A 23,880-nucleotide genomic window follows, 5' to 3' on the forward strand; every position below is an offset into this window, starting at 1 on the left:
GAGTGTGATCATCCGATATTCACCCTTCTCTTTCTGGCTGATCTCACTTCACATGATACCTTCAAGCTCCATCCAAGATGAGCTGAAAACGGTGAAATCACCATTTTTAATAGCTGAGTAGTATTCCATTGTGTTATATACCACAACTTTCTCAGCCACTCATCTATTGTTGGGACACCTGGGTTGCTTCCAGGTTTTGGCTATTACAAATTATGCTACTATGATGAACACAGGTGTACACATAGCTTTTTGCATGGTCACTGGGATCTATCCCCAGGAGAGGAATTGCAGGGTCACAGGGCAGGTCCACTTCTAGCCTTCTGAGAGTTCTCCAGACTGCTCTCCACAGGAGTTTGGGCCCATTGACATTTCCACCAGCAGTGTAGGAGGGTTCCTTTGTCCCCACAACCTCTCCAGCATTTGTTGCTGCTACCTTTTCTGATGTGTGACATTCTCACCTGAGTGAAGTGGCATCTCATTGTTGTCTTTATTTGCATTTCTCTGTCCATCAATGACCTGGAGCATTTTTCATGTTTTTTAGCTTTTTGCATTTCTACTGTGGTGAATTTTCTGTTAATAACCTCTCCCCATTTTTGAATGAGGTCATTTGTTTTGTTGTTGTTGCTGAGTTGGGTGAGCTCTTTATATATTTTGGTTCTTAGACTCTTTTCTGATGTATGGCACAGAAAAGATCTTCTCCCCTTCTGTAAGTGGTCTCTTTGTTTGGATGGTGGTTTCTTTTGCTGTGAAGAAGCTTTTTAATTTGATATAGTCCCATTGGTTTAATTTTGTTTAGTCTTCCTTGCAATTGGATTTGCATCATTGAAGATACCTATAAAATTTAGATGGAAAAGAGTTCTGCTAATATTTTCCTTTAAGTATCTGATAGTTTCTGGTCTAACATCCAAGTCCTTGATCCACTTGGAATTTACTTTTGCGTTGAATGAAATATAGTGGTTCAGTTTCATTCTTCTGCATGTTTCAATCCAATTTTTTTCCCAACATCATTTGTTGAAGAGACTCCCCTTCCCCATTTAATAGTCTAGGCAACTTTGTCAAAGATGAGATGTCCATAGGTGTGGGGGCTTACTTCTGGGTTCTCAATTCTATTCCACTGGTCAGTGTATCTATTCATGTTCCAATACCAAGCAGTTTTGATTACAATGGCCCTATAATACAATTTGAGATCTGAGAGTGCGATGTCTCCAGTTCTGTTCATTCTTCTCAAGATAGTTTTGACAGTTATAGGTCTTTTCTGGTTCCAGATAAACATTTGTAACTTTTGCTCTATTCTACTAAAAAGTAGGGTGGTACCTTGATGGGGCTTACATTAAATTTGCATATGACCCTAAGTAGAGTATTCATTTTAATGATGTTAATTCTTTCAATTCATGAACATGGAATATCTTTCCACTTTTTCTGTGTCCTTTTTTCCCCTTGAATTGTGACTTAGAATTTTCATTATACAAGTCTTTCACTTCTTTTGTTAGTTTACTTCATAGATATTTGTTTTTGTTGCTATAGTAAAGGGGACTGATTTTTGGATTTCTTCTCCTTCTGACTTAGTGTTTGCATAGAGGAATGCCACTGACTTTTGTATGTTAATTTTTTAGCCTGACACCTTACTACATGCCTGATAATTTCCAGGAGCTTCCTTCTGGATTCTTTAGATTTTTCTATGTGTACTATAATATCATCATGCAGGAGAGTCTTTTGCAGAAATATTATTAATTGTTGTTCTTGTTATTATTATTTTACACAGAACCCTGTTGAGCTCTGGCTGATGGTGATGCTGGGGATAGAACCTGGGGCCTCAGACCCTTAGGCATGAAAGTCAATTGTAGAACAACTGTGCTGTCTCCTCAGCTCCATCTCACTCCAGCTTCAACCCATATTAGAGGCTGGGAGGTGGCTCAGCAGACAGAGCGCACACCTTCCTTTCTGTGTGACCACAGGCTGGGGGCAACCTGGAAGGTGGAACAGTGCTGTGAAGTCTCTTGCTTCTTCCCCCTCCACCCTGCCCCCTTCCTCTCTCTCTCTCTCTCTCTCTCTCACACACACACACACACACACACACACACACACACACATGAAATGGGCCATGGTAGGTGATATAATGTCACAGGCCGTGTGAGGCTATGGGTTCATTCCATTCCCCTGGTGTCTTACTAAAATGTAAATGAGGGCTGGGGCTTAGCTCAGCCCGTTGGAGCACAGGACTCGCACAACCAAGACCCCTTAGGCTGTATCTTACATTCCCTGTGCCACAGCTAAGCAGCGTCTGTCTCCCCCCACCTCTTCATAATAAGGAAACCTTAGAAAAAGCTTTAAGTGGAGCCAGGCAGTAGCACAGTGGGTTAAGCACACATAGTGTGAAGTGCAAGGACCCGTACAAAGATCCCGGTTTGAGCCCCCAGCTCCCCAACTGCAGGGCAGTCGCTTCACAAGCAGTGAAGGTGTCTGCAGGTGTCTGTCTTTCTCTCCCCCCTTTGTCTTCCCCTCCTCTCTCATTTTTCTCTGTCCTACCCAACAACAGCAGCAACAACAGTAACAATAACAATAATAGCAAAAAGAACGGAAAAAAGATGGCCTCCAGGCACAGTGGATTTTTAGTGAAGGCACCAAGCCCCATTGATAACCCTGGAGAGAAAAAAAAAAGCTTTAAAAGATAAAGTAATTGAGGGAGTCGGGCTGTAGCGCAGCGGGTTAAGCGCAGGTGGCGCAAAGCACAAGGACCGGCATAAGGATCCTGGTTCGAGCCCTGGCTCCCCACCTGCAGGGGAGTCACTTCACAGGCGGTGAAGCAGGTCTGCAGGTGTCTGTCTTTCTCTCCTCCTCTCTGTCTTCCCCTCCTCTCTCCATTTCTCTCTGTCCTATCCAACAACGATGACAACAACAATAATAATAACTACAACAATAAAACAACAAGGGCAACAAAAGGGAGTAAATAAAATAAAATTAAAAAAAAAAAAAAAGATAAAGTAATTGAAAAATGAAAGCCAAGCCAGGGCTGACAGCTATAGTGGCATAAAGTGGACCATCAGGGATGAGTCCTGCTGTCCTGCATGAGATTCTGCTTCCCCATCCTGCCGTGACACTCGGGACACTGTTCAGAGCAAGTGACAGCTGGCCCACCCTCTCCCCCTTGCAGGCGCCTGGACATCCAGAGGCGTGGGGTGGGGGGTGAGAAGGGAAGTGGGTAGAGATGAGCAGCAGGAGCCGGGCTCCATCACTGCTGCTCAGACCAGGAGCCGGGCAAGGGTTGGGAATGTGCCAGAGTCTGCAGAAGCCACTTCTGGAGACTCCTCAGATGGATGTGAGCACTTGCTAGCTCCTTCTTCCCAGGGTGGGTCTTACGCGGTACAGGGTGGTAGCCCAGGGTCTCTCTTAACGGCGAGTGTGGAGTGGAGCGGCCTCCTAGCAAGTGTCCTTTGTTAGGAGAGGAGAGAGGGAGAGAGACCGCAGCACCGAGCTACCATCCCTGGGGCTTTCTCGGTGCCATTCACGGTGAGCCCTGTGGTGGTGGGTGGGGCTTGAACCCATGTCCCCACATGGTGAAGTGTGTGCTTATGACCATCTGCACATGGGAGCACCGTGGGTGACACTGTGGCCGGAGTGGGGCTGTGAAGTGTTTCAACACACACAGGGAAGGAGAGAGTAAGAACTGCAGTGGGGACATGGGGGTCACGTAGCGGTGCACCAAGTTAAGCACACATAATGTGAAGTGCAAGGACCCATACCAGGATCCAGGTTCAAGCCCCCAGCTCCCCATCTGCAGGGGGAAAGCTTCACAAGCGGAGAAGCAGGTCTTATAGGTGTCTGGCTTTCTCTCTCCCTCTCTATTTCCCCTCCTCTTTCAATTTCTCTCTGTCCTATCCAATAAAATGGGGAAAAAAATGGCCGCCAGGAGAGGTGGATTCATACTGCCGGCACAGAGCCCAAGAGACAACCTGGAGGAAAAAGAAAAGAAAAGAAAAGAAAAGAAAAGAAAAGAAAAAGATATCTACTGTGTTGGGATCAGGAGATAGAATAGTGGTCAATGCTTGAAAATGTTGATTGTGGGTAAGAAGTGTTTTCTTGACTGGTTACTGTCTTACTCTACAGGCTGTGTGCAGCCTCAAGCCTGGTGCTTTTATTTATAAAAGCTTATGCTTTTATTCACTTGGTGCTGCTTTGGGAATCAAGGATTTGACATACATTGAGCACATTTAATGTAGTGAAAGACCTTTCTTTGAAGGTAAATAAAGACTTAATGCAACTACAGACTTTTGTCTAAAAATTATTAATGGGGGGGAGGTGCACCGGGTTAAGTGCACACAGTATAAACTGCAAAATTGGGTCCGAGTCCCCACTCCCCACCTGTATCAGAGACACTTCCCAATTAGTGAAGCAGGTCTACAGGTGTCTCTCTTTCCCCGTCCTCCTCCCCCACTCAGTTTCTCTCTGTCCTGTCCAATAATGGAGGATTCGTACTGCAAGCGCCAAGCCCCAGTGATAACCCTGGGGATAAAAGAAGAAAAAGAAAAAGAAAAAGAAAAAGAAGGAAGGAAGGAAGGAAGGAAGGAAGGGGAAAAATAGTCAGGACCAGGGGCAGGTGGTGCACCCAGGTTCAGCACCAGACCCCACCTACAAGGGGGAAGCTTCATGAGCAGTGAGGCAGGGCTGCTGGTGTCTCTGTCTCTCTCCCTCTCTATATCCTCTATCCCTCCCAATTTCTGTCCTGTCAAAATAAAATATATTTTTATATATTTATTTATTTTACCTTTTGTTGCCCTTGTTTTATTGTAATAGTTATTATTGTTGTTGTTGATGATGATGTTGTCATTGTTGGATAGGACAGACAGAAATGCAGAGAGGAGAGGAAGACAGAGGGGGAGAGAAAGACACCTGCAGACCTGCTTCACCGCCTATGAAGTGACTCCCCTGCAGGTGGGGAGCTGGGGGGCTTGAACTAGGATCCTTATGCTGGTCCTTGTGTTTTGAATAAAATATAATTTAAAATAAGTAAAACTTAAAATAATTGAGAGTATGCTTATTTAAAAAAAAAAAAAAAAGAAGGCAAGACCATGACCACAAAGTCTGTGGCTTCTGTTTCCGCCTGACAGGACTAGGTTGTGAATTCAAGACCGTCAGCTCATGGCCCACTTGGGTCTCCGTGAGGCCTGGGTGTGTTCTGTGCGCTTGTTTGCAGGGTGGTGGGGTCACCCAGCGTGTTCTCAGTCCTGTCACAAGTTCCAGAAATAGCCCTGGAGACAAAAAAAAATAGACTCTCAAGCATGAGGTCCTGAGCTTGATCCCCAGTATCGCATGTGCCAGAGTGAGACTCTGGTTTGGGGGCCAGGTGGTGGTACACCTGGTGGAGTGCACATTACAGTGTGCAAGGACACTGGTTCAAGAACCCAGTCCCTATCTGCAGGGGAGAAACTTTCTGAGTGGTGAAGCAGGGCTACAGGTCAGTCTTTCCCCCATCCCCATTTGTCTCCTTCTCTATCTCCTCCTCCTCTCAATTTCTTTCTGTCCCAAGCCAGTAAATAAATAAAATATAATAAAGAGCATGCACTATGACAAGCAGCATTGAAGAAATCCAGTGTGAAAACCAGGAATCAGCAAGCATTCTGCACTGCACACACTGGCATCATGCCTATTCCTCAGAAGCCCCCAGGGGGTTGTGTTAGACCCAGACAAGCACTCTTCCAGACAGCAGTAAGGAATGTCCTCCATTTGAATGGAGGAAGAGAGTCTTCTTCAATGGTCAAGGTCAGTGCTTGCCATGAGGAGGTAGGCTAGACATCCCACGTGGGAAAGACTGACCCTGCCAAGTGAAGTCAGTGGCCTTGCCCTCACACTCGCTGGCTTAGCCAACTCTCAGAGCACCTGCTTACCTGTGTGCTGGGCTCAGTCGCTGGGCCCCGCACCCCACGGGGTCAGACGCAGCAACTATGCGTGGACGGACAAGCGGAGGCCCTGCTTACCGTGGTGGCACAGTGGATGTCCTTCCAGACTGTGGCTTCACGGGAGAGGTCAGAGACCTCGAACAGGTTGTCGAGGATGACCTCTCCAATCATGTCATGCCGGGAGAACCGGTCAAAGTCATAGATGCTGAAGTGCAGCTTGCGGCTGCTGAGCTGGCCGTAGGCCACAGGGAAGTGAAAGGTCTCCTGGAACTGCGGGTTGAACGTCTTGCGGTGCACACGCGTCTGGAACTTTTTCTTCCTGTCGGGCAGCAGGTACAGCTTCACGTAAGGGTCAGACGTGCCCGTGAAGTCCTTGGCTGGCAGGTCCACGGCCTGGATCATCCTCACCACCAGCAGCTCCCGCTCGTAGTCATACCGCAGTGTGAAGTTAAGCTTCCCGCATGTCTGCACGTCCTCTGGCCGGCTGCCCTGTGAGTCCACCGACTTCTGCTTGTAGAGCTCAGGCTTGATCCGGCCGATACTGGTGCTGGTCTCCCCATGCTGCGGGGTGGGCTCCACGCCCCCTCCCAGGTCCACACTGCACACCTGCATCTGCCGTGGCAGGTGCCTCCGGAAAGAGTTGTGGCTGCACACACAGGAGGGGCTGTCAGGACGGCTCTGCTGTGAGACAGACACATAGACAGACAGACACACACACACACACACACACACACAAGGGAGGCGGTCAGGATAGCTCTGCTGTGAGACAGACAGACACACACAAGGGAAGTGGTCAGGACAACTCTGGTGTGAGACAGACAGACACACATAAACACACAAGGGGAGGTGGTCAGGATGGCTCTGCTGTGACACACACACACACAGACACACACACACACACCCTACTTAGCCCCGTAGAGACAGTAGTCAGCCATAGTGGACGGATCATGGGACTCCAAGACTGAGGTCCCTAGTTGCATTCCTGATGTCACACGTGTCAGAGTGATGCTATGACATTCTCCCTCCCTCTATGCCTTATAAATAAATACGTATTTTTGTACTTAGTGCCTTGTGCACTTAACCAGGTGCGCCACTGCCTGGCTCCCATAAATACATATTTTTTAAAAAATGCAGTAGTCAAAGGAAAAGATTTCCCCCCCCAAATCATAGAAATACCTGAAACATGCATTTTTCTGAACTTCCAGACTAGTGTGCTCTTAACCATAGGCCATTGTTAAAATCACTCTGAAACATGATTATCAGCAGAGTCAGATATCTGAAGAAGTGGCTGATGTCGGGGACTGTCTAGAGGGGATGTGAGTGTCACGTGTCAGGGACGAGGGTGTGAAAATGAAATGTTCATTTTCAGTCCATACATCCTTTTCCCCTGCCCGCACAACCCCACTCCTTTGGGCGAACTCTGCTCCCATTGTGATGAAGGACGAGAGCGCTGCTCCACAGCCTGCAAGGCATCCCCTTGCAGGGTGCTCCCATGCAGTTGCTGGTGCCCAGACCCCCTGGAGGACAGAGTGCACACTTACCCGGGATGGAGGCCCTGGCCATGCACATGGCATCTTTTACATAGGTTGATGGCCACAGGGCTGAAGGCTTAGTCTTGAGGTTTATAGTGGCAGTGGTCCAAACGATTGAACATTACTTCTCTCACCAGAGGTGGGGGGGTGGGGGGTGGGGGGTGGGGAGCTTCCAAAGCTCTACAGATTCTAGATTTTGGAGCCAACAGAATAGCAGTTACGAAGGCAGGACCAGAAAAAAGCTCCCCTGGGTGGTACAAGGCTCTGTGTGTGACCCAGGTACAAGCCCAGCCCCCACCCCACTGGTGGAAGCTTCATGCAGTGCTGTACTCTCTGTCTTTCTGCCTCTCTACTTTAGTCTTGCTACCAAAGAGAGAGAGGGAGAAATAAGAGCAATGTCCAGCAGCCACCGTTAGTCTCCATGGAGCCAGCATCCCAGGACACACATGCACCAGTCTGCCCTGGAGGGTGATGGGCTGGACCCTCTCCTGCCCTGCCAGCTATCCCTGCAGGGGCCCTGGCTTCCATCCAGGCTGCCGTACCCCCCCACCCCCATCCCCCCTCTTCTTGGCCTAGGTCATCTCCTGGTTGCGCTCCCCTGCTGCAACCAAGCCCCTCAGCCTCCCACCTCCCTCTCCTGGTTGGGCGGGGATCTGATGGCTGACAGCTCCACCCCAAGACAGGCAAGAAGCATAGACCAGTTCTCTCCTCCCTGGGCCCTGGGCATCCTATCCAAGCCAGCAGTAGCCCCCAGTGCTGGCAAGGTCTGCCACCCCCCCCTGCCAGGCTTGGGCACCCAGTGGGTGTGGGTCCCATCACATTGCCTCTAGCAGGAGGACCTGACTTACTTTTTTCTATTTATTTTTTATTGGGAGAATTAATGGTTTACATTAAATACAGTTGTTGATACATGGGAAACTATTCTCAGTTTTCTGCAAAACACCCCCCCCCACCAGGTCACCCCACCAAGTCTTTCATTTTGATGCAGTACAGCAATTCCAGTCCAAGTTCTGCTTTGTGTTTCCCCTTCTATTCTTATTTATCAACTTCAGTGAGTGGGATAATCTCATCTTCATCCTTCTCTTTCTGGCTGATCTCACTTCACATGATTCCTTCAAGCTCCATCCAAGATGAGCTGAAAACGGTGAAATCACCATTTTTAATAGCTGAGTAGTATTCCATTGTGTTATATACCACAACTTTCCCAGCCACTCATCTATTGTTGGACACGTGGGTTGCTTCCAGGTTTTGGCTATTACAACTTGTGCTCCTATGAACATAGGTGTACACAGATCTTTTTGGATGGGTGTGTTGGGTTCCTCAGGACCTATCCCCAGGAAAGGAATTTCAGGATCACAGGGTAGATCCACTTCTAGCCTTCTGAGAGTTCTCCAGACTGCTCTCCACAGGGGCTGGGCCCACTGACATTCCCACCAGCAATGTAGGAGGGTCCTTGGTCCCCACAACCTCTCCAGCATTTGTTACTGCTACCTTTTCTGATGTGTGACATTCTCATGGGGGTGAAGTGGTTACTCATTGTTGTCTTTATTTGCATTTCTCTGACAATCAATGACCTGGAGCATTTTTTCATGTTTATTGGCCTTTTGGATCTCTTCTGTGCTGAATATTCTTTCCATATCCTCTCCCCACTTTTGGGTGGGGTCATTTGTTTTCTTGTTGCTGAGCTGGGTGAGCTCTTTATCTATTTTGGTTCTTAGCCTCTTGTCTGATGTATGGCATGTAAAGATCTTCTCCCATTTTGTGAGGAGTCTCTCTACTTGAATGGTGGTTTCTTTTGCTGTACTAAAGCGTTTCAGTTTGATGTAGGACTGGACCATCTAAATCCTGCTGGTAATCAGAGGCCGTCCAATCTCACAGCAAAGTGTTGCCGGGGCACTGAGCCCAATGCTGGATTCTCAGTTGCTGCACTGCCGGATCAGGTGGCGGTGGGGGGTTGGGAGAAAGCGCACTGGCAGCTCATGGGTCTTGCAGGAGAGAGCTCCCAGGCTCCTCCAGGCACCCCCCACAGCTGAGCAGTGCAACAGAGCAGAGAAACAGGGAGAGAAAAGATCAGAGAGGGTGGGGTTTGAGGGTGCTAAGCTGATGGGGGGGACACAGACACCCACAGGCTGCAGCCTGGGGTGAGAGGGCCAGCAGGCAGGGAGGAAGCAGAACAGACACAAAGCTTAGCTGGGGGGGGGGGGGCTGGGTGGTGGTGCCCCTGATTGAGCACACGTTATAGTGCACAAGGACCAGGCTTCAAGCCCCTGGTCCCCACCTGTAGGGGGAAAGCTTCCCAAGAGGTGAAGCAGGTCTACAGGTGTCTGTCTCTCTCATTCTCTATATCTCCCTTCCCTCTCAATTTCTCTCTGTCTTTATCCAATAAATAAAGATAAAAATAAATAAATAAATAAATAAATAAATAAATAAATAAATAAATAAAGCTTAGCTGGGAGTATACCCCCAGGCTGGTCCAGGCTGAGCTCCTCACCCGCATGCTGGAAGCCCCCTGACCCCCACCACCACCCGGCCCTGGCCCAGCATCCCCTCTGAGCCCCTGAAGGCAGACCTGCAGCTTCAAAGCCCCTGGAAGGACCCCTGGCTCTGGCTCTAGGAGAGAGGCCCCCACCCTAATTACAGTGTCAACACTGTGGGTTCCAAGTCCCGCCCAGCTCCTCTACCAGAGGAGCTCTAATTACCCCCATGCTAACCCATCGCCATGACAACAGCTTCCTCTCCTGCTGGTCTCCTCTCTTATGGAGGACAGTGACAAGTGACTCCTCATGTCACAGGGCTGCCAACAGCCCCAGAAGCAGGGTGGGCCTCTTCTGATGAGGGAAAAGAGCCCCTTGGGTCTGGCATTGCCACCAATGGGGTGGAGGTGAAGGCAGGCACCCCACCCGTCACCAGGGACGCTGCTCTCAAAGCCAGTGGCGAGAGGCTGGACCCTGGGACCAGCTGCCCCTGCTTGGCCAGGAACAGGGGAAACTAAACTCTGGGTCCTCAGGAGAACCCAGACCCAGCCTCTAGCCTGCTGGCTTCCTGTCACTAGGAGTTGGGGTCTGCTGGCCACACACCTGGTGGCAACCAGTTCTGAGCAGCCTGTGTCCCTTTTGGGGTGGCCAGTGCACCAGCACCCTGTGCTCTGTGAGTGGGCATGATGCCAACAGCCCTGTAGTGTCTGTGCCTGTGCTCAGTCTCCCCTGGCCCCCACTGCACTAGAGGAAGCTGCTGTGCTTCTCTTGCCCATCTGTCTGTCTGTCTATAAAAAGTGCAGGTGGAAGCCTCCCACTGGCCTATCCACGAGTGCAGGGCATGGCTGCCTTGTCCCTACAGTGGACCCTTCCTGCTCTCCCTTCAAACCAGGAGGCCTCATCAGTAAGATGGACTGGCACAGGAACCAGGCGGTGGTGCAATGGGTTGAGTACACACATCACCATACACAAGGGTCTGGGTTCAAGCCTCCAGTCCCCACCCGCAGGAGGGAAACTTCTGAGTGGTGTAGCAGGACTGTAGGTGTGTGTGTGTGTGTGTGTGTGTGTGTGTGTGTGTGTGTGTGTGTGTGTGTGCGCGCCTTTTTTTTTTCTCTCTCTCCTCTCAATTTCTCTCTGGCCTATCAAATAAAACAGGAAAAGAATAGGGACCAGGTGATGGTATACCTGGTTAAGCTCACACATCACAGTTTGCAAGAACCTGGGTTCAAGCTCCTGCTCTCCACCTGCAGGGGGGAAGCTTCATGAATGATGAAGCAGGGCTGCAGGTATCTGTCTCTCTGTCTCTCTCCCTCTCCGTCTCACCCTCCCTCTCAATTTCTCTGTCTCTGTCCAGTAAATTAAAAAACAAGCAAATGGATGAAAAAAGAGAAAGAAAGCATAGCTCTTGTGTCTGATGTCCCCGCCTTGTCCCCTGTCACAGCCTGTCTGCTGCAGGCTGGGGTGGGTGCCCAGCGGGCAGGCTCTAACTGCAGGCCTTGGGGTGCACCCTGGTGAGCTCCATGGGGAGCCCCAATGAGGGGCCAGTCCATCCTAACTGTTTAAATCGGCATGGTGCCTCTCTCCCACCATGCAGGCCAGCCTGGCCCAGCCGCCTCTACTCTCTGCTCTGTTGTGTCTGCAGGACGTCTGACACCAGTGCATCCTGTCATGTGTTGAGCCGTCTGGTTCCTGCCGTAAGAGTGCAGGTAGGGGTTTTGACAGTTTTGTTCCTAGACGTCTATCAGATGTCTAGGCAAGTGCCTGGCACAGAGTAAATGTCTGATAGACACTGTTGAATAAACTCCCTTACTCTGTACAGTGCAGCCATGAGCAATTGGACAAGCTGTCCGCCCGCAGCAGCAAAAGCTCTTGGAAGGAAGGAAGGAAGGAAGGAAGGAAGGAAGGAAGGAAGGAAGGAAGGAAGGAAGGAACCAACCATCCCTGGAGCACCTCCCTCATGGCCAAAGCTCCATGGAGTCACTGGACTGAGCTCAGCGGCTCGAGGGCAGCCTCTGTCTCCAGAGTCTCTGATGGAAGGAAAGTCTGCTTTCCTTGAAGTCTTTCCCTGCCTGTCTGCCTTGGGGCCTGCCACAGCTGGGATGGCAGTGGTTTTGCAGGTAGCTGAGATCAGCCCGTGTGTGAACTCTCCAGGATGAAGAGAAGCTGATTCTTGACACTTTCTGACCTACGAGTCAGGCCAACCACATGCAGGAAAGGCACCAGCACAGAAGGGAACTTGACCACGGCAAAGCCTTTGGAGGCCTGCCAGGTACACAAAGAAGCCCAGATGTACATCTCTGGAGTTCCTGGAGTCTGGGGAGGGCCCCTGCTCTGTAATGAACTCCCCATCCTCACCAACCCATGCCCTTCAGGGTCTTCCCCACACCCCTCCACGGTCTTTCTCTGTTGCACACCTACCCCAGTCCCTTCTGTGGTGACTGTCTCCTTTGGCCTAGGCTCCCACTCCCTCCAGCCTCTGCAGAAGCACACTGTCTCCCTCTCTCCTTTCCTCCTTCCCTCTTTCTCATGTGTACGCTCTTGCTCTCTTTAAATTTGGATAGAGACAGGAATTGAGAGGGAAGGGGGGATAAAGACAGAGACACACTTGCAGCCCTGCTTCACCACTCATGAAGCTTCCCCCCTGCAGGTGGGGGAGTGACAGCTTGAACCGGGTCCTTATGCATGATAACCTATGTGCTCAGCCAGCACCACCACCAGGCCCCAGGGGCATTTTCTCTGGGCTCTACACCCCACATCATGCCTGAGGCTCTGAGGTTGCAGGTTCAATCCCCAGCACCACCGTCAGCCAGAGCAGAGCAGGGCTCTGGTTAAAAAAAAAAATGAAGAAAGAAAAAAGGAGGAAAGAAAAGGAATGAAGAAAGAAGAACAAAAAAGAGAAGGGAAGGGAAGTGAGGATCAGGAAATGTAGCTTTGATTAGCAGCCCTTGCACCTGCAGAAAGCCAGGCAAGTGCAAAGATGGGCTGTGCAGGGCCGGCTGAGGTACCTGCCTCCCGCTGTGTGAGCTGACAGAAGGCAGCCTAGCAGCTTCCTAGGCCAGAAGTTCCAGTCCAGCAGGAGGCTGTCAGGAAGGTGGGCTTCAGAGTGTGTTTGTGTGGTGCGCAGGCCAGGGTATGTGCCAGGGGAGATGGTGCAGCATGGGGCCAGTTTTGCTGGCCTGCCCTCCTCCTGGGTGCCCAGGGATGAACTCTCCAGAGGTGATTCCCAGCAGGGTGAAACAGCTGACATAGATGGGGCCTGAGAGCTGGGGTTAGGGGAATCAGGTCTTCTGCAAGGAGCTTGTCCCAGGACCAAACAGGAAATGGAGCCCAGCCCAGTCCCAGATCTCTGAGCAGAAGAGAGGGGCTCAGCCGCCTCCAGACTCCTGGCCCTCCATTGGTTTCACATAGGCATCTCAGCTTTCCCGCTGCAAACACCATCCTCTGCTGGCCACGGCCCGGCCCCCTGAGAGTCCCTGACCACTACCACCCCCCCACCAGCCTTACCCAGAGCCCCCGTGAGGGCAGGGGCCTTGGCCACCTGAAGCACCAGCTCTTCTGCGTAGAGCAAGCAGAGGGGCCACACACACCGTGCTGGGCCCTGCAGCCCACCCTCCCATACACATGCTTGCCAGGCTGCCACCCAGGCCAGCGACCTCAGCCACTGCAGGTGTTGAGCTGTGGAGAGTCAGGCCCCTGGCCCAAGAGCTGGGTCACACACCCAGGACCTGCAGGGGCCAATCAAGCTTGACCCCCCACAGCCCTGGCTTGCACACTTATTTGCCTGCCGGCTGTAGCCTCTGCCCTGCCGGGAAGCCTCAGTGGGGACCAGCCCAGGCTGCCTGCAGCTTTATGACCCCCCGCACACCCCTGTCCTCCTTGAACCCTGCCCCCCCCAGATGTCCTGAGCAGCTGGCAGAGATCCCCCTGGCTGCTGAGCCCGGCCTCCTCCCTGCCTTGCTCTCCTGATCCTCTCTGTCTCCTGCCATGGGGCCAATGGCTCTCTGTTTGTCTTTGGTGTCTGTGGCTGGTATTCACGGTGCCTACCGCCCAGGCCTTTGCCCCTGGATACAGGCACACACCACAGCTGCACCAGGTGCCAGAGCTAAGACCCTGCCAGGCAGGTGAGCTGTCCTGTTTGTGCCCCTGCTCTCTACTCACTGGACCTCATCACACTCCTGCATTTCCTCACCACCTCATCTCTCTCTTCCTGCCACAGCTTTGCTCTGAGGAACTGTGTGTGTGAACTCTCAAGCACAGAGACACACAGACACAGGCATGGGCACGCAGATACGTCCAGACACAAAAATAGATACACAGACATGCACACATACAGACAGAGACACAGGTACTCAGACATACAGACACAGGCACACACACAGACACAGTTACGTCCAAATACAAACAGACATGCCCACATACAGACAGACACAGATACACAGACACAGACATGGACATACAGATACACAAACACACAGAGACAGACACAAAGACAGACACACAGACATGCCCACATACAGACAGACACACAGACATGTCCAAATAGAGACACACAGATATATGACCACAGACAGACACACAGATACAGGCACACAAGACACACAGACACACCCACATACAGACAGACATACAGTTCACATACAGACAGACACACAGACAAGCCAGCAACATGTCCGCACGCAGCAGGCACACACACGCACGGCAGCACTCTTACCGCGAGGAGGCAGTAGGCTCAGTGGTCTGCCTCTGCACACGGGCATGGCGGGCCAGGTGCTCACGGAGGGCCGTCTGCACCGCGGCCGGGATGTCAGGCGACGTGTGGCTGATCTTGATGGCAGGCTCGGGGGCCTTGGGCCGCTCGGGCTCCCTCGCTGCCTCCTTCTCCTCAGCCTCAGGCCCCTCGGGGGGACTGCAGCCAGGCGGGGGCGCACCGCCATCACCGGGGGCTAACGGCTTGCTCCTCCAGCAGGGCCGGCACAGCTTCCAGAGAACGAACAGTGACACAGCCAGCAGCGCCAGGCCACAGAAGCTGACCACCACTGCCAGCAGGCTGACCGACACGTCTGCAAGGATGGCAGGGAGACAGCACTCGGGATGGGACTCGGGACTTGGGACACAGGACACAGGACACAAGGGAGACCAGCCGCCAGCCAGCAGGCCCCCACTCCCAGGACACAGGACATTCTTCTAGGAGCACCTGCCTGCAGGTTTCCAGGGAGAGGCTCCTGATACCCCACCCCGGGAGAGAGGCCCCAACCACCCAGGGGATAGATGACAGGGGTGTCACCTGCAAGAGGCCACCTGGAGGCCTGGAGGCCTGGAGGCTGAGGCCGGGGCAGCCACCATAGCAGCAAGCGGCAAAACAGAGGCATCCTCCCCTCCCACCCCTTCCCTGGGCAGGTGGGGCAGATAGAGGGATGCCGAGCTCTGCGGGCAAAGAGCACAACCACCCAAACAGAGCAGCCTGCTCTCCTGCCACCACTCTGACCCCACGTCTCCCTGTTACTTGAGTCTGGGTGGCGGCGCCAGGGAAGTGTCCTAGCTGTGCCTCAGGCCGGAACTTCAGCATCTGAACAGAGGCCCTGAAAAACGGGTGCCCAGGATGTCTGCCCTGCCTGCCTCCCAGATGGCCTGGCACCTGCCAAGGGCTCCAGTGGGTGGCCTCAGCAGGCGTCTTTCAGCAGGGAGGCGCTCTGCTGCTCTGCAGTAGGTTCTGTGAGCTTTGTATTACTTCATCCTGTCCGCAGTCTCTGTGGGCAGTGACTGAGGTTCTGAGAACCCGAGAGCGTATACATTTGTGTAGACAGTGGATATTAGGGGAGGCAGGTGGTAGCCCACCTGACTAAGCACACTTAGTACTAAGTGCAAGAACCTGCACAAGGATCCAGGTTTGAGCCCCGGCTCCCCAATTGCGGGGGGGGGGGCTTCACAAGTGATGAAGCAGGTCTGCGGCTGTCTCTCTCCCTCTCTATCTCCCCTTCCTCTCTCAAGTTCTCTCTGTCCTATCCAGTAAAAATAATAAAATGTCCATCAGTAGCAGTGGTTTCATAGTGCAGGCACCAAACCCCAGCAATAACCCTGGAGGCAAAAAAAAAAAAAGACAGAATATATACTTTCTAGAACATACCTATATCATAGGAGTGAGACCCGCACCAGGAAACGGGTACATTGACCATGTGTGCAAGGAACCCTGGACCACTAGCTAAGTCTCCTCAAACAAGAGGGAGAGGTAGCTGTAGAGTGGACAGAGGGAGGGTTGCAGATACATAACAGAAGGGGAAGCTCCACTTCCCACAGCACTTGGTAGGGGAGGAGCGAACTGCACCCAGCAGAGACCCGCATGCCCAGGTCAGCACTGACATCTCAGGAAGCTGATCGGTAAGCCGGCTTCCCTCCCTCCCCTTCCCTCTCAGAGCCAGCGCAAGCTTGTGGGTGCCCAAACTGTGGGTCCAGATCCCATGGGGAGCCAAGCTCAAGCTCTGGGGAGGGGACTTGCTAATGCTTGCTTTGAATTAACACCTCTGAGGGCAGGGGTAGATAGTAGAGAGACTCTCCTGCCTGATACTGCAGAGTCCCAGGTTCAATCCCCAGCACCACCATCAGCCAGAGCTGAGCAGGGTTCGGGGGAAAAAAAAAACTTAACGCTGCTGTCCTCACACTCATAGGCCACCAGAGGTAAAGCCGCCACAGCTGTCCTGGGAGACTGACTCTGCAAGCTGTCCCAGAGAGGAGAGTACTCTGGCTTCCCCGGGACGTGAAGCTGTGCCCCAGAGCCGGGGAGACAAGTGAGCCACTTCTCAGGCCGGGTGTGCCTGAGCCGTCTTGTTCTCTTGGCATCATCAGGAAAAACACACAGATTGGTCTCACAAGAGCCCCACCCTGTCTGGAAATAAAAATAAAAAACCAACCTATTATGTTATGTCTATTTTTTTAATGCTACTGGCAGTTGCAGTTAAAAGTGTTGAAGAAAACAAAAGCAGGTATTTGACAGGAAGGTCTAGATGATGCTGGTTTTTTTTTGTCTGTTTTGTTTTTTTTAATTGTTTCTTATGATTGTAATTCAGCCTCTGGGATCCTGTGAGCTTGGACTCAGTGCAAAGACAGAAAGAAGTAGCATCGGGGAGCTGGGTGATGGCACAGTTGGTTGAGCGCACATATTACAGTGTGCAAGGACCCAGGTTCAAACCCCCAGTCGCCCCCTGCAGGGGAAAACTTCTCAAGTGATGAAGCAGGGCTGCAGGTGTCTCTCTGTCTTTCTCCCTCCCTGTCTCCTCCTCCCGTCTTGATTTCTGGCTATCTCTCTTCAGTAAATAAGTAAAGATTTTTCAGCTACTAGGTTCAAGATGCCATCAGGATGCCGGCCAGGCTTCCCTGGACTGAAGACCCCACCAATGCATCCTGGGGCTCCGCTTCCCCAGAGACTCACCCTACTAGGGAAAGAGAGAGGCAGACTGGGAGTATGGACCAACCAGTCAACGCCCATGTTCAGCAGGGAAGCAATTACAGAAGCCAGACCTTCCACCTTCTGCAACCCACAAGGACCCTGGGTCCATGCTCCCAGAGGGATAGAGAATGGGAAAGCTATTGGGGAGGGGATGGGATATGGCAGGAATTGTGTAGAGTTGTACCCCCCCCATCCTATGATTTTGTTAATGTCTCCTTAAATAAATTTAAAAAAAAAATAAGTAAAGATTTAAAAAAGCAGAAAGCAAAATGAACTTAAAAAAAGAGAAATAAATTAAAGAGAGAAGTAGTGTTAGCAGCAGGCTCAACTGAGGGCTGTAGTGGTTAGACTTGCAGTCAGAGGCCCCCTTGCTGGGCGGGTCCCACACCTAAAGCCAGGCTGGGGAGAAGCATCTGAAGGGAGAGGTGAGAAGTCAGGGTTCATGCCCATGAGAAGTGGTGGGAACAAGAGCTGCAGGTCCAGAGCTGACAGGCTGATGGGTGGAGGGTGCAGAGCCTGTGGAGGCTGGAGCACTGACTCAGGGAGGACAGAGGTGGGTCCCTTCTGCCCCTCAGTCTGCAGGCCCCATCTTGGGTTCTGCTGAGCCCACTCCAGAGAGCGGGAAGCGCTTCCATCAGGAATCTGAACAGGACAGGAACTCTGCATGCTCACTGCTGAGGGAGCCAGGCTTACAGGGAGAAGACCAAGGACTGAGAGGGCACAGGGCCTGCCCTGAACACTGGCAGATGGAGGGAGGGAAGGAGGGAGGGAGGGAGGGAGGGAGGGAGGGAGGGAGGGAGGGAGAGATACCAAAAGCCAGGCCACGTTTTCATAGGGGTTTAGAGAAGGGAGGCAGGTGGTGGCACACCTGTTGAGCGCACATGTCACCATGCACAAGGACCCGGGTATAAGCCTCCAGTCCCCACCTGCAGGAGGAAAGCTTCATGCAGGAGAGAAGCTTCACGGGCAGTAAAGCAGGGATGTAGGTGTCTCTCTCTCTCTTTCTCTATCTATCTCCCCCTCCCTTCTCAGTTTCTCTCCATCCTATGAAATGAAGAGGAAAAACAACAGGAAAAAATGGCCACCAGGAGTGATGGATTTTATGTGCTAGCACCAAGCCCCAGAGATAATCCTGGCAGGAAAAAGAAGTTTGGAGAATAATATATTATTTTTTAGAAGACTTTTCACCTCAGTGTCTGTTGCTGGGGCATGATTCCATCACTCCCAAGAGTCTCACTTCTGCTTCTCTTTAGATAAGAGACTGAGAGACAGGAAGGGCAAGACAGACATGCAGACACCCAACACTGCTCCAGGCTCATGAAGCCTCCCTCAGACATGTGCTCCCTCCCACACAGTGGCCCAAGGGCTGAACCCAGTCCCAGTGGATGATGTGAGAGCTATGCCCAGCCCCATTTTTTTAAAAGATTCATTTGCTTATTTTGTAGAATGCAGAGAGGATGCCTCACGAGAAGAAGAGAGAGAAGCCAGCACCTCACTCTAGCACCTGCAAGTCCTGCACTCTGCCAGCTCAGCTGTTTCCCTGGGCAGAAGAGAAGAGACCAACCCCTCCCCACCACCACCACCCCCGCGCGCAAAGGGTTGACAATTATCTGTTAGTTCTAGTGAGGTGTTTGTTTGTTTTTGTTTCCAGGGTTATTGCTGGGGCAGATCTCAGTGCCGAATCCATGGCTCCTGGTGGCCATTTTCTTTTTTTCTTCTGTTTTATTCTTACTTGCCAAAACAGAGAGAAATTGAGAGGGGAGGGGAAGATAGAAAGGGAGAGAGAATGATAAATGCCTGCAGACCTGCTTCACCGCTCCTGAAGCATCCTTCCTGCAGGTGGGGAGCCAGGGCTCGAACCCGGTCTTTGAGCATGGTGATCTGTGCGCGCTTAACTGGGTGAGGACTTTAAAGTGAATTCAGAGGAGAAGCTGTGCTCCAGGTGAACGGCATTGGGGTGAGGACAGGAGTTCTGAGAGCAGCTCAGTCCTCTCTGGGAAGGAGAAAGCACAACATGCAGTAGGTGGAGGAGTTTTCCTGAGATGTGGGGAGCTTCCATGTGTTCTGGGGCTCCCGGGAACACAGGGGACCAGGCAGGGCTGGGCAGGGTGAGGGCAGCCACTCCTTCCTGTGTGCAGCCAGGTGGTCAGGGAGCTGACAGGAAGGAGTGTCGTTCTGTGGGTGTCGTGTCCACTTGGAAGCAGCCCATGCAGCCAGCTGCCAGTTACGGGGGGGGGATTATGTTCTGGAGCAGCTCCAGTACTTAGCCCCAACTCGGAGTTGTTTCAAAGCTGGAGACAGAGAGAAGGCAACTCATCTGCTTGGTTTAAAATTCCTGTCCATCTGATGGGAAAAAAAAAACAAAACTCCCAAATACTGTGGGGGGGGGGGCAGAGCAGCAGAGGAGTTTCTCAGTCTGTGTGTGAGAGTCCCTCAGGAGAAGCTGCCATGGGTGGATGCACCCTGGGTGCTAGTCTCACCCCATCAGGAGTCTAGGCCAGCTGACGGGCTGGGCATTCCCAGCGAGGAGATGGGAACACAGGAACTTTGGGCTGATGACTGGGATGTCTAGATGCCTAACACTAATGCACCACACAGCTCACCGTCACATGACTGTGTGTGGGCCTGGCTCCTGCAGGAAAGGAAGTGGTAAGGGGGTCTGTGGAGACAGGGGTGAGGGCCGTGCCATCCTGCAAAGGCCAGAGTCATAACCGCCCTGCGCAGTCCTTGGTGTCTCAGCTTTCTTAAAGAGAACGCCCTGGGGGCACCGTGCTGCTGCTTCCTGGGAAGGCAGGGGCGGGTACCAAGGCAGGCCTGCTGGTGTATCCACACGCCAGGTTTCAGACTCGGTTCCGGAAGCTCATATTCTCTTTTCGGGATTTAATAGCTCAGAATAAAGGGAGAACGGAGACAAGACCACTCACAGGAAGAAGAGTCAGAGCAATGGGCCACCTCTGGCACCCCGGGTGAGGCTTGCAGAGCAGGGTAGGGTTCTCCAGGCCCTCTCACTCACCCTGCAGCATCCAGGCACTGTGAGCCTCTGCCCAGCCACCCTAGGCCCCGCAGGAAAGCTCTCCTCACAGCCCCCAGGCCCGCAGCCAGCCTCTTCACTGGGTCTTTCTGTGCCTCTCCAAACAACGACTGTACTTCCACGAGTGTGTGGAGCATGGCCTCCCAAGCCGCCGTGGAAACTGGGGCCAGAGAGAGCTTGGTTGTGGAGCCGGGGCTCACTGCCTGAGGGCCCAGGTCTGACCCCCAGCACTGCCTGTGACAAGCTGAGCACTTAGAACTTAGTTCACAGGGGCCCCAAGCCTCCTGCCCCTCATTGCCAGAGCACAAACAGAGGGCTGGGCTTTTTGTAGAGGAAGGGAGGGGGACCCCAGTCCTCAGGAGAGCTACCCCTCTGGTAAGCTGGATCACTTGGTGTTGCTGTTGCCACTGGGCCTGGTTCTGATCTGGGTGGTGATCCATGGCGACTTAGACAGGTAGCTTGGCTCTGTTTTCCTCCCTGAGCGGCCCCAGTATCAGCTAGCTAGAGCAGAGAGTAGGTCGACCTTTGCTGCTCTCACCTCCCCACTCAAGGTCTCCACCTTCTAAGGTGGCAGGCCCTTGGAAGGGGTGACATGGGGAGGAGGGCAGGGGCATGACCTCTGGCTCAAGAGCCACAACACTGCAGGCCACCTGCCCGCTGTTCCCCCCTCAGGCAGCTAGAGGTGCCCGTCCCAAGCTCCTCTCTGTGAAGCCACAGTGCTGCCGCCCACTTGGGCAGAAGCAGGATTCTATTCCTGTGGAGAGGGAATGGGGATGGGTGACAGCTCACACCCCCACCAGCGTCCCCGAGTCCAGCTCGTGATGGGGACACTTACCCAGCAGGGGTGTTGCTGCAGCTTCCAGCCACCGGAGTGGCTCTTCCTTTTCGGCCTCAGTGAGGATGACCTTTATTTCTGGGGACCGTGTGGTGGTACACCCAGTTAAGCACACTTGGTACTAAGTGCAAGGACCCACACAAGGATCTGGGTTCCAGCCCCTGCTCCCCTTCTGCAAGGGGGACACTTCACAAGTGGTGAAGCAGGGCTGCAGATGTCTGTCTCCCCTTTTCTCTCTGTCTGATCCAATACAGTAGAAAATGGCACCGAGCCCCAGCAACAACCCTGAAGGCAATTTAAAGAGAGAGAGAGAGAGAGAGAGAGTTCCATGAATAATAAGGCTTCAAAAGCGGCCCCTCTGTAAGCAGAGATCCCTGTGGTGAGAAGACTTCGAGTCAGAGTCCACCCCGCACACTGCGTGCACCTTCCTTCCCCTGCCCATCCTGGCATCTTAGATCCCATGGGTATGCGTGAACTTGAGGCCCCGGGACTGTGGGTTGGCCACAGAGTGTCCCCGCAGACCCAGTGCACAGCTGCTTGGTGAAGCAGCACCCCTGGGGTCAGGGCTTCTGCTGTAGCTGCATGGACACAGCGGGCAGGAGGTGCTAGCTGGCTCCTCAGCCCAAAGGTGCCCTGTGTCCTGCTGGCTTATGGCTGCTGACAGCCCCAGATGAGGTAGTTCCAGGTCACTCTGCAGCCCTGGCAGGTGGGCGCCGGTCCTAACAGGGTGATGCCCTCCCAAGGTAAGGGCTGAGAACTAGTCTCTGAACCCAGGGATCCACCTGAGGAGAGAAGCAGATGTGTCAGCCATCCTTCCCTTCCTGCCTACCCCCCACACTCCTTTCCACCCGCCTTGAAGTCCTGGTGGCAGATTCCAAGGTGGTGGAGGGGTCCCTGGGACACATGCCCACAGGACCCTTTGCTTCCTGTGGCTACGGCTGGACACGAGAAGCCTGTGCTCTGTGGCCACCACTGGCCTCTGGTGGAAGGTGGGAGTTGGGACATGCTAGGAGGAACAGGGTTGCAGAGTCCACTCTCTGACTGGCCCTCTACTAGCACCAGAGAAGCCAGCACAGTCATTCTTTCTTGTTTTTTTCTTTCTTTTTTTTTGCTTCCAGGGTTATCGCTGGGGCTCAATGCTAGCACCACAAATCCACTGATCCTGGCAGCCATTTTTTCCTTTTATTTTTTAAATTTTATTTATGTACTTTTTTATTGGACAGGACAGAGAGAAACTGAGAGAGAAGGAGAGAGAGAGAGAGAGAGGGAGGGAGGAAGAGAGAAAGACAGACACCTGAAGACCTGCTTCACTGCCTGTGAAGTATTCTTGCTGCAGGTGAGGGTCGGGGGCTCAAACCCGGCTCCTCGCACAGGTCCTTGTGCTTAGGACTATGTGCACTGAACTGGGTGCCTGGCCCCGCAACAGCCTTTCTCCAGGAGGCTGACTCCTTAGGCCTCTCTGCCTGCCTCCTGGAGCTCTGCATGGTAGGACTTTGTCCTCTGCACCTCACAGCACTGGACTTGATAAGAGCAGAGGCTGCGAGTCCCCTGAGGTGGGCGAGACTGGGAGGGAAGTGAGACACCCGAAGCCGTGGGGTGGCACTCTTCTGTCTTGCATCCAGGGGTATCACTGGGGCTCAGTGCCTGCACTACGAATCCACTGTTCCTGGAGGCCATTTTTCCCATTTTGTTGCCCTTGTTGTTGTTTTTGTTGCCATTGCTGTTGTTGGATAGGACAAAAGAAATGGAGAGAGGAGGGCAAGACAGAGAGGGGGAGAGAAAGACAGACACCTGCTTCACCACCTGTGAGGTAACCCCCCTGGAGGTGATCCCACCGCCAGTCAGCTACTGCACATGGCCCGGTGGGATGGGTAGAAGGCAGGCGGCACCCTGGGCGACAGGCCAGCTCACGCTCAGGTGGGAGGAAGGCGTGTCTCACATGCAGAGGATGATGCCAAACCTCCGGAAAGAGAGCCTGAGCTCCAGCAGTGTGGGGCTGTGACGGCATGGGACACGGGTCCTGGCCCCTCCCAGCCTGCCTGTCTTTGAAGCTTCTGCTCCCCTGTCTGTGGCACCACACAGTGGGCCTCCTCTCACACCTGCTCCCTGCAGAGCCTGGGGTACAGTTGAGGCCCAGGCCCTTCCAGCCCCAAGTCCACCTGCTGACTCCCTGGCTTTGGTTTCCTAAGCCACACAGTGAGGTCTGCTTCCAGATGGAAGGGATAACAGCAAGTCACATACGAATGGCAGTCTTCTCAGCCTTTGCTTTTCCTATTGTAAATGGACTTATTAAATATCTACCCCCTTCTAGAGTTTCAGTAGATTCAGTGCCCTTATTATTATATGATACAGATGGAGCCCTTGAACCCCGGCTGGGGCTGAAGACACTGAGGACAGCCTGTGGATGCCAGGGCCCATCCAGGTGCCTCTGCAAGTATGTCACCCTCACCACAGCATTCCTGGCTTGCAGTGCCCCCCCCCACCCCACCTGCTGTTATTACTGGGGACTGTGCTTGTCTTCAGGGAAACTGTGTCACACAGCAGAGACATGATGGGAAAGACACATGGTTGGCTTTCAGAAGGACTGTGATGATCAGGAATGTAATTAAATTGTTAATTCTTTCAGCCATTGGGCACTGTCCATGGATATTAGAGAGGGGAGGGTGGAAGGAG

The 23,880-nt window shown here is 52.7% G+C and overlaps 1 protein-coding gene across 2 annotated transcripts in view; it reads right to left on the reverse strand.

The window, feature by feature from the left end:
* Positions 1-23,880, reverse strand: part of SYT10 (synaptotagmin 10) — a 35,033-nt gene that overhangs the window by 5,642 nt on the left and 5,511 nt on the right. Inside the window, exons 2-4 of one of the 2 annotated variants that reach the window (XM_060194627.1) lie at positions 14,612-14,960; positions 6,331-6,540; positions 5,973-6,213 (exon numbers count right to left, since the gene is read on the reverse strand). In XM_060194627.1, the coding sequence (XP_060050610.1) occupies positions 5,973-6,213; positions 6,331-6,540; positions 14,612-14,960 (800 nt within the window). Of the gene's footprint in view, positions 1-5,972; positions 6,541-14,611; positions 14,961-23,880 lie in introns of both variants that reach the window. The other variant, XM_007531754.3, reaches the window with a different exon arrangement.

Source organism: Erinaceus europaeus, chromosome 7 (genome assembly GCF_950295315.1).
Source record: "Erinaceus europaeus chromosome 7, mEriEur2.1, whole genome shotgun sequence".
Taxonomy (NCBI): Eukaryota; Metazoa; Chordata; class Mammalia; order Eulipotyphla; family Erinaceidae; genus Erinaceus; species Erinaceus europaeus.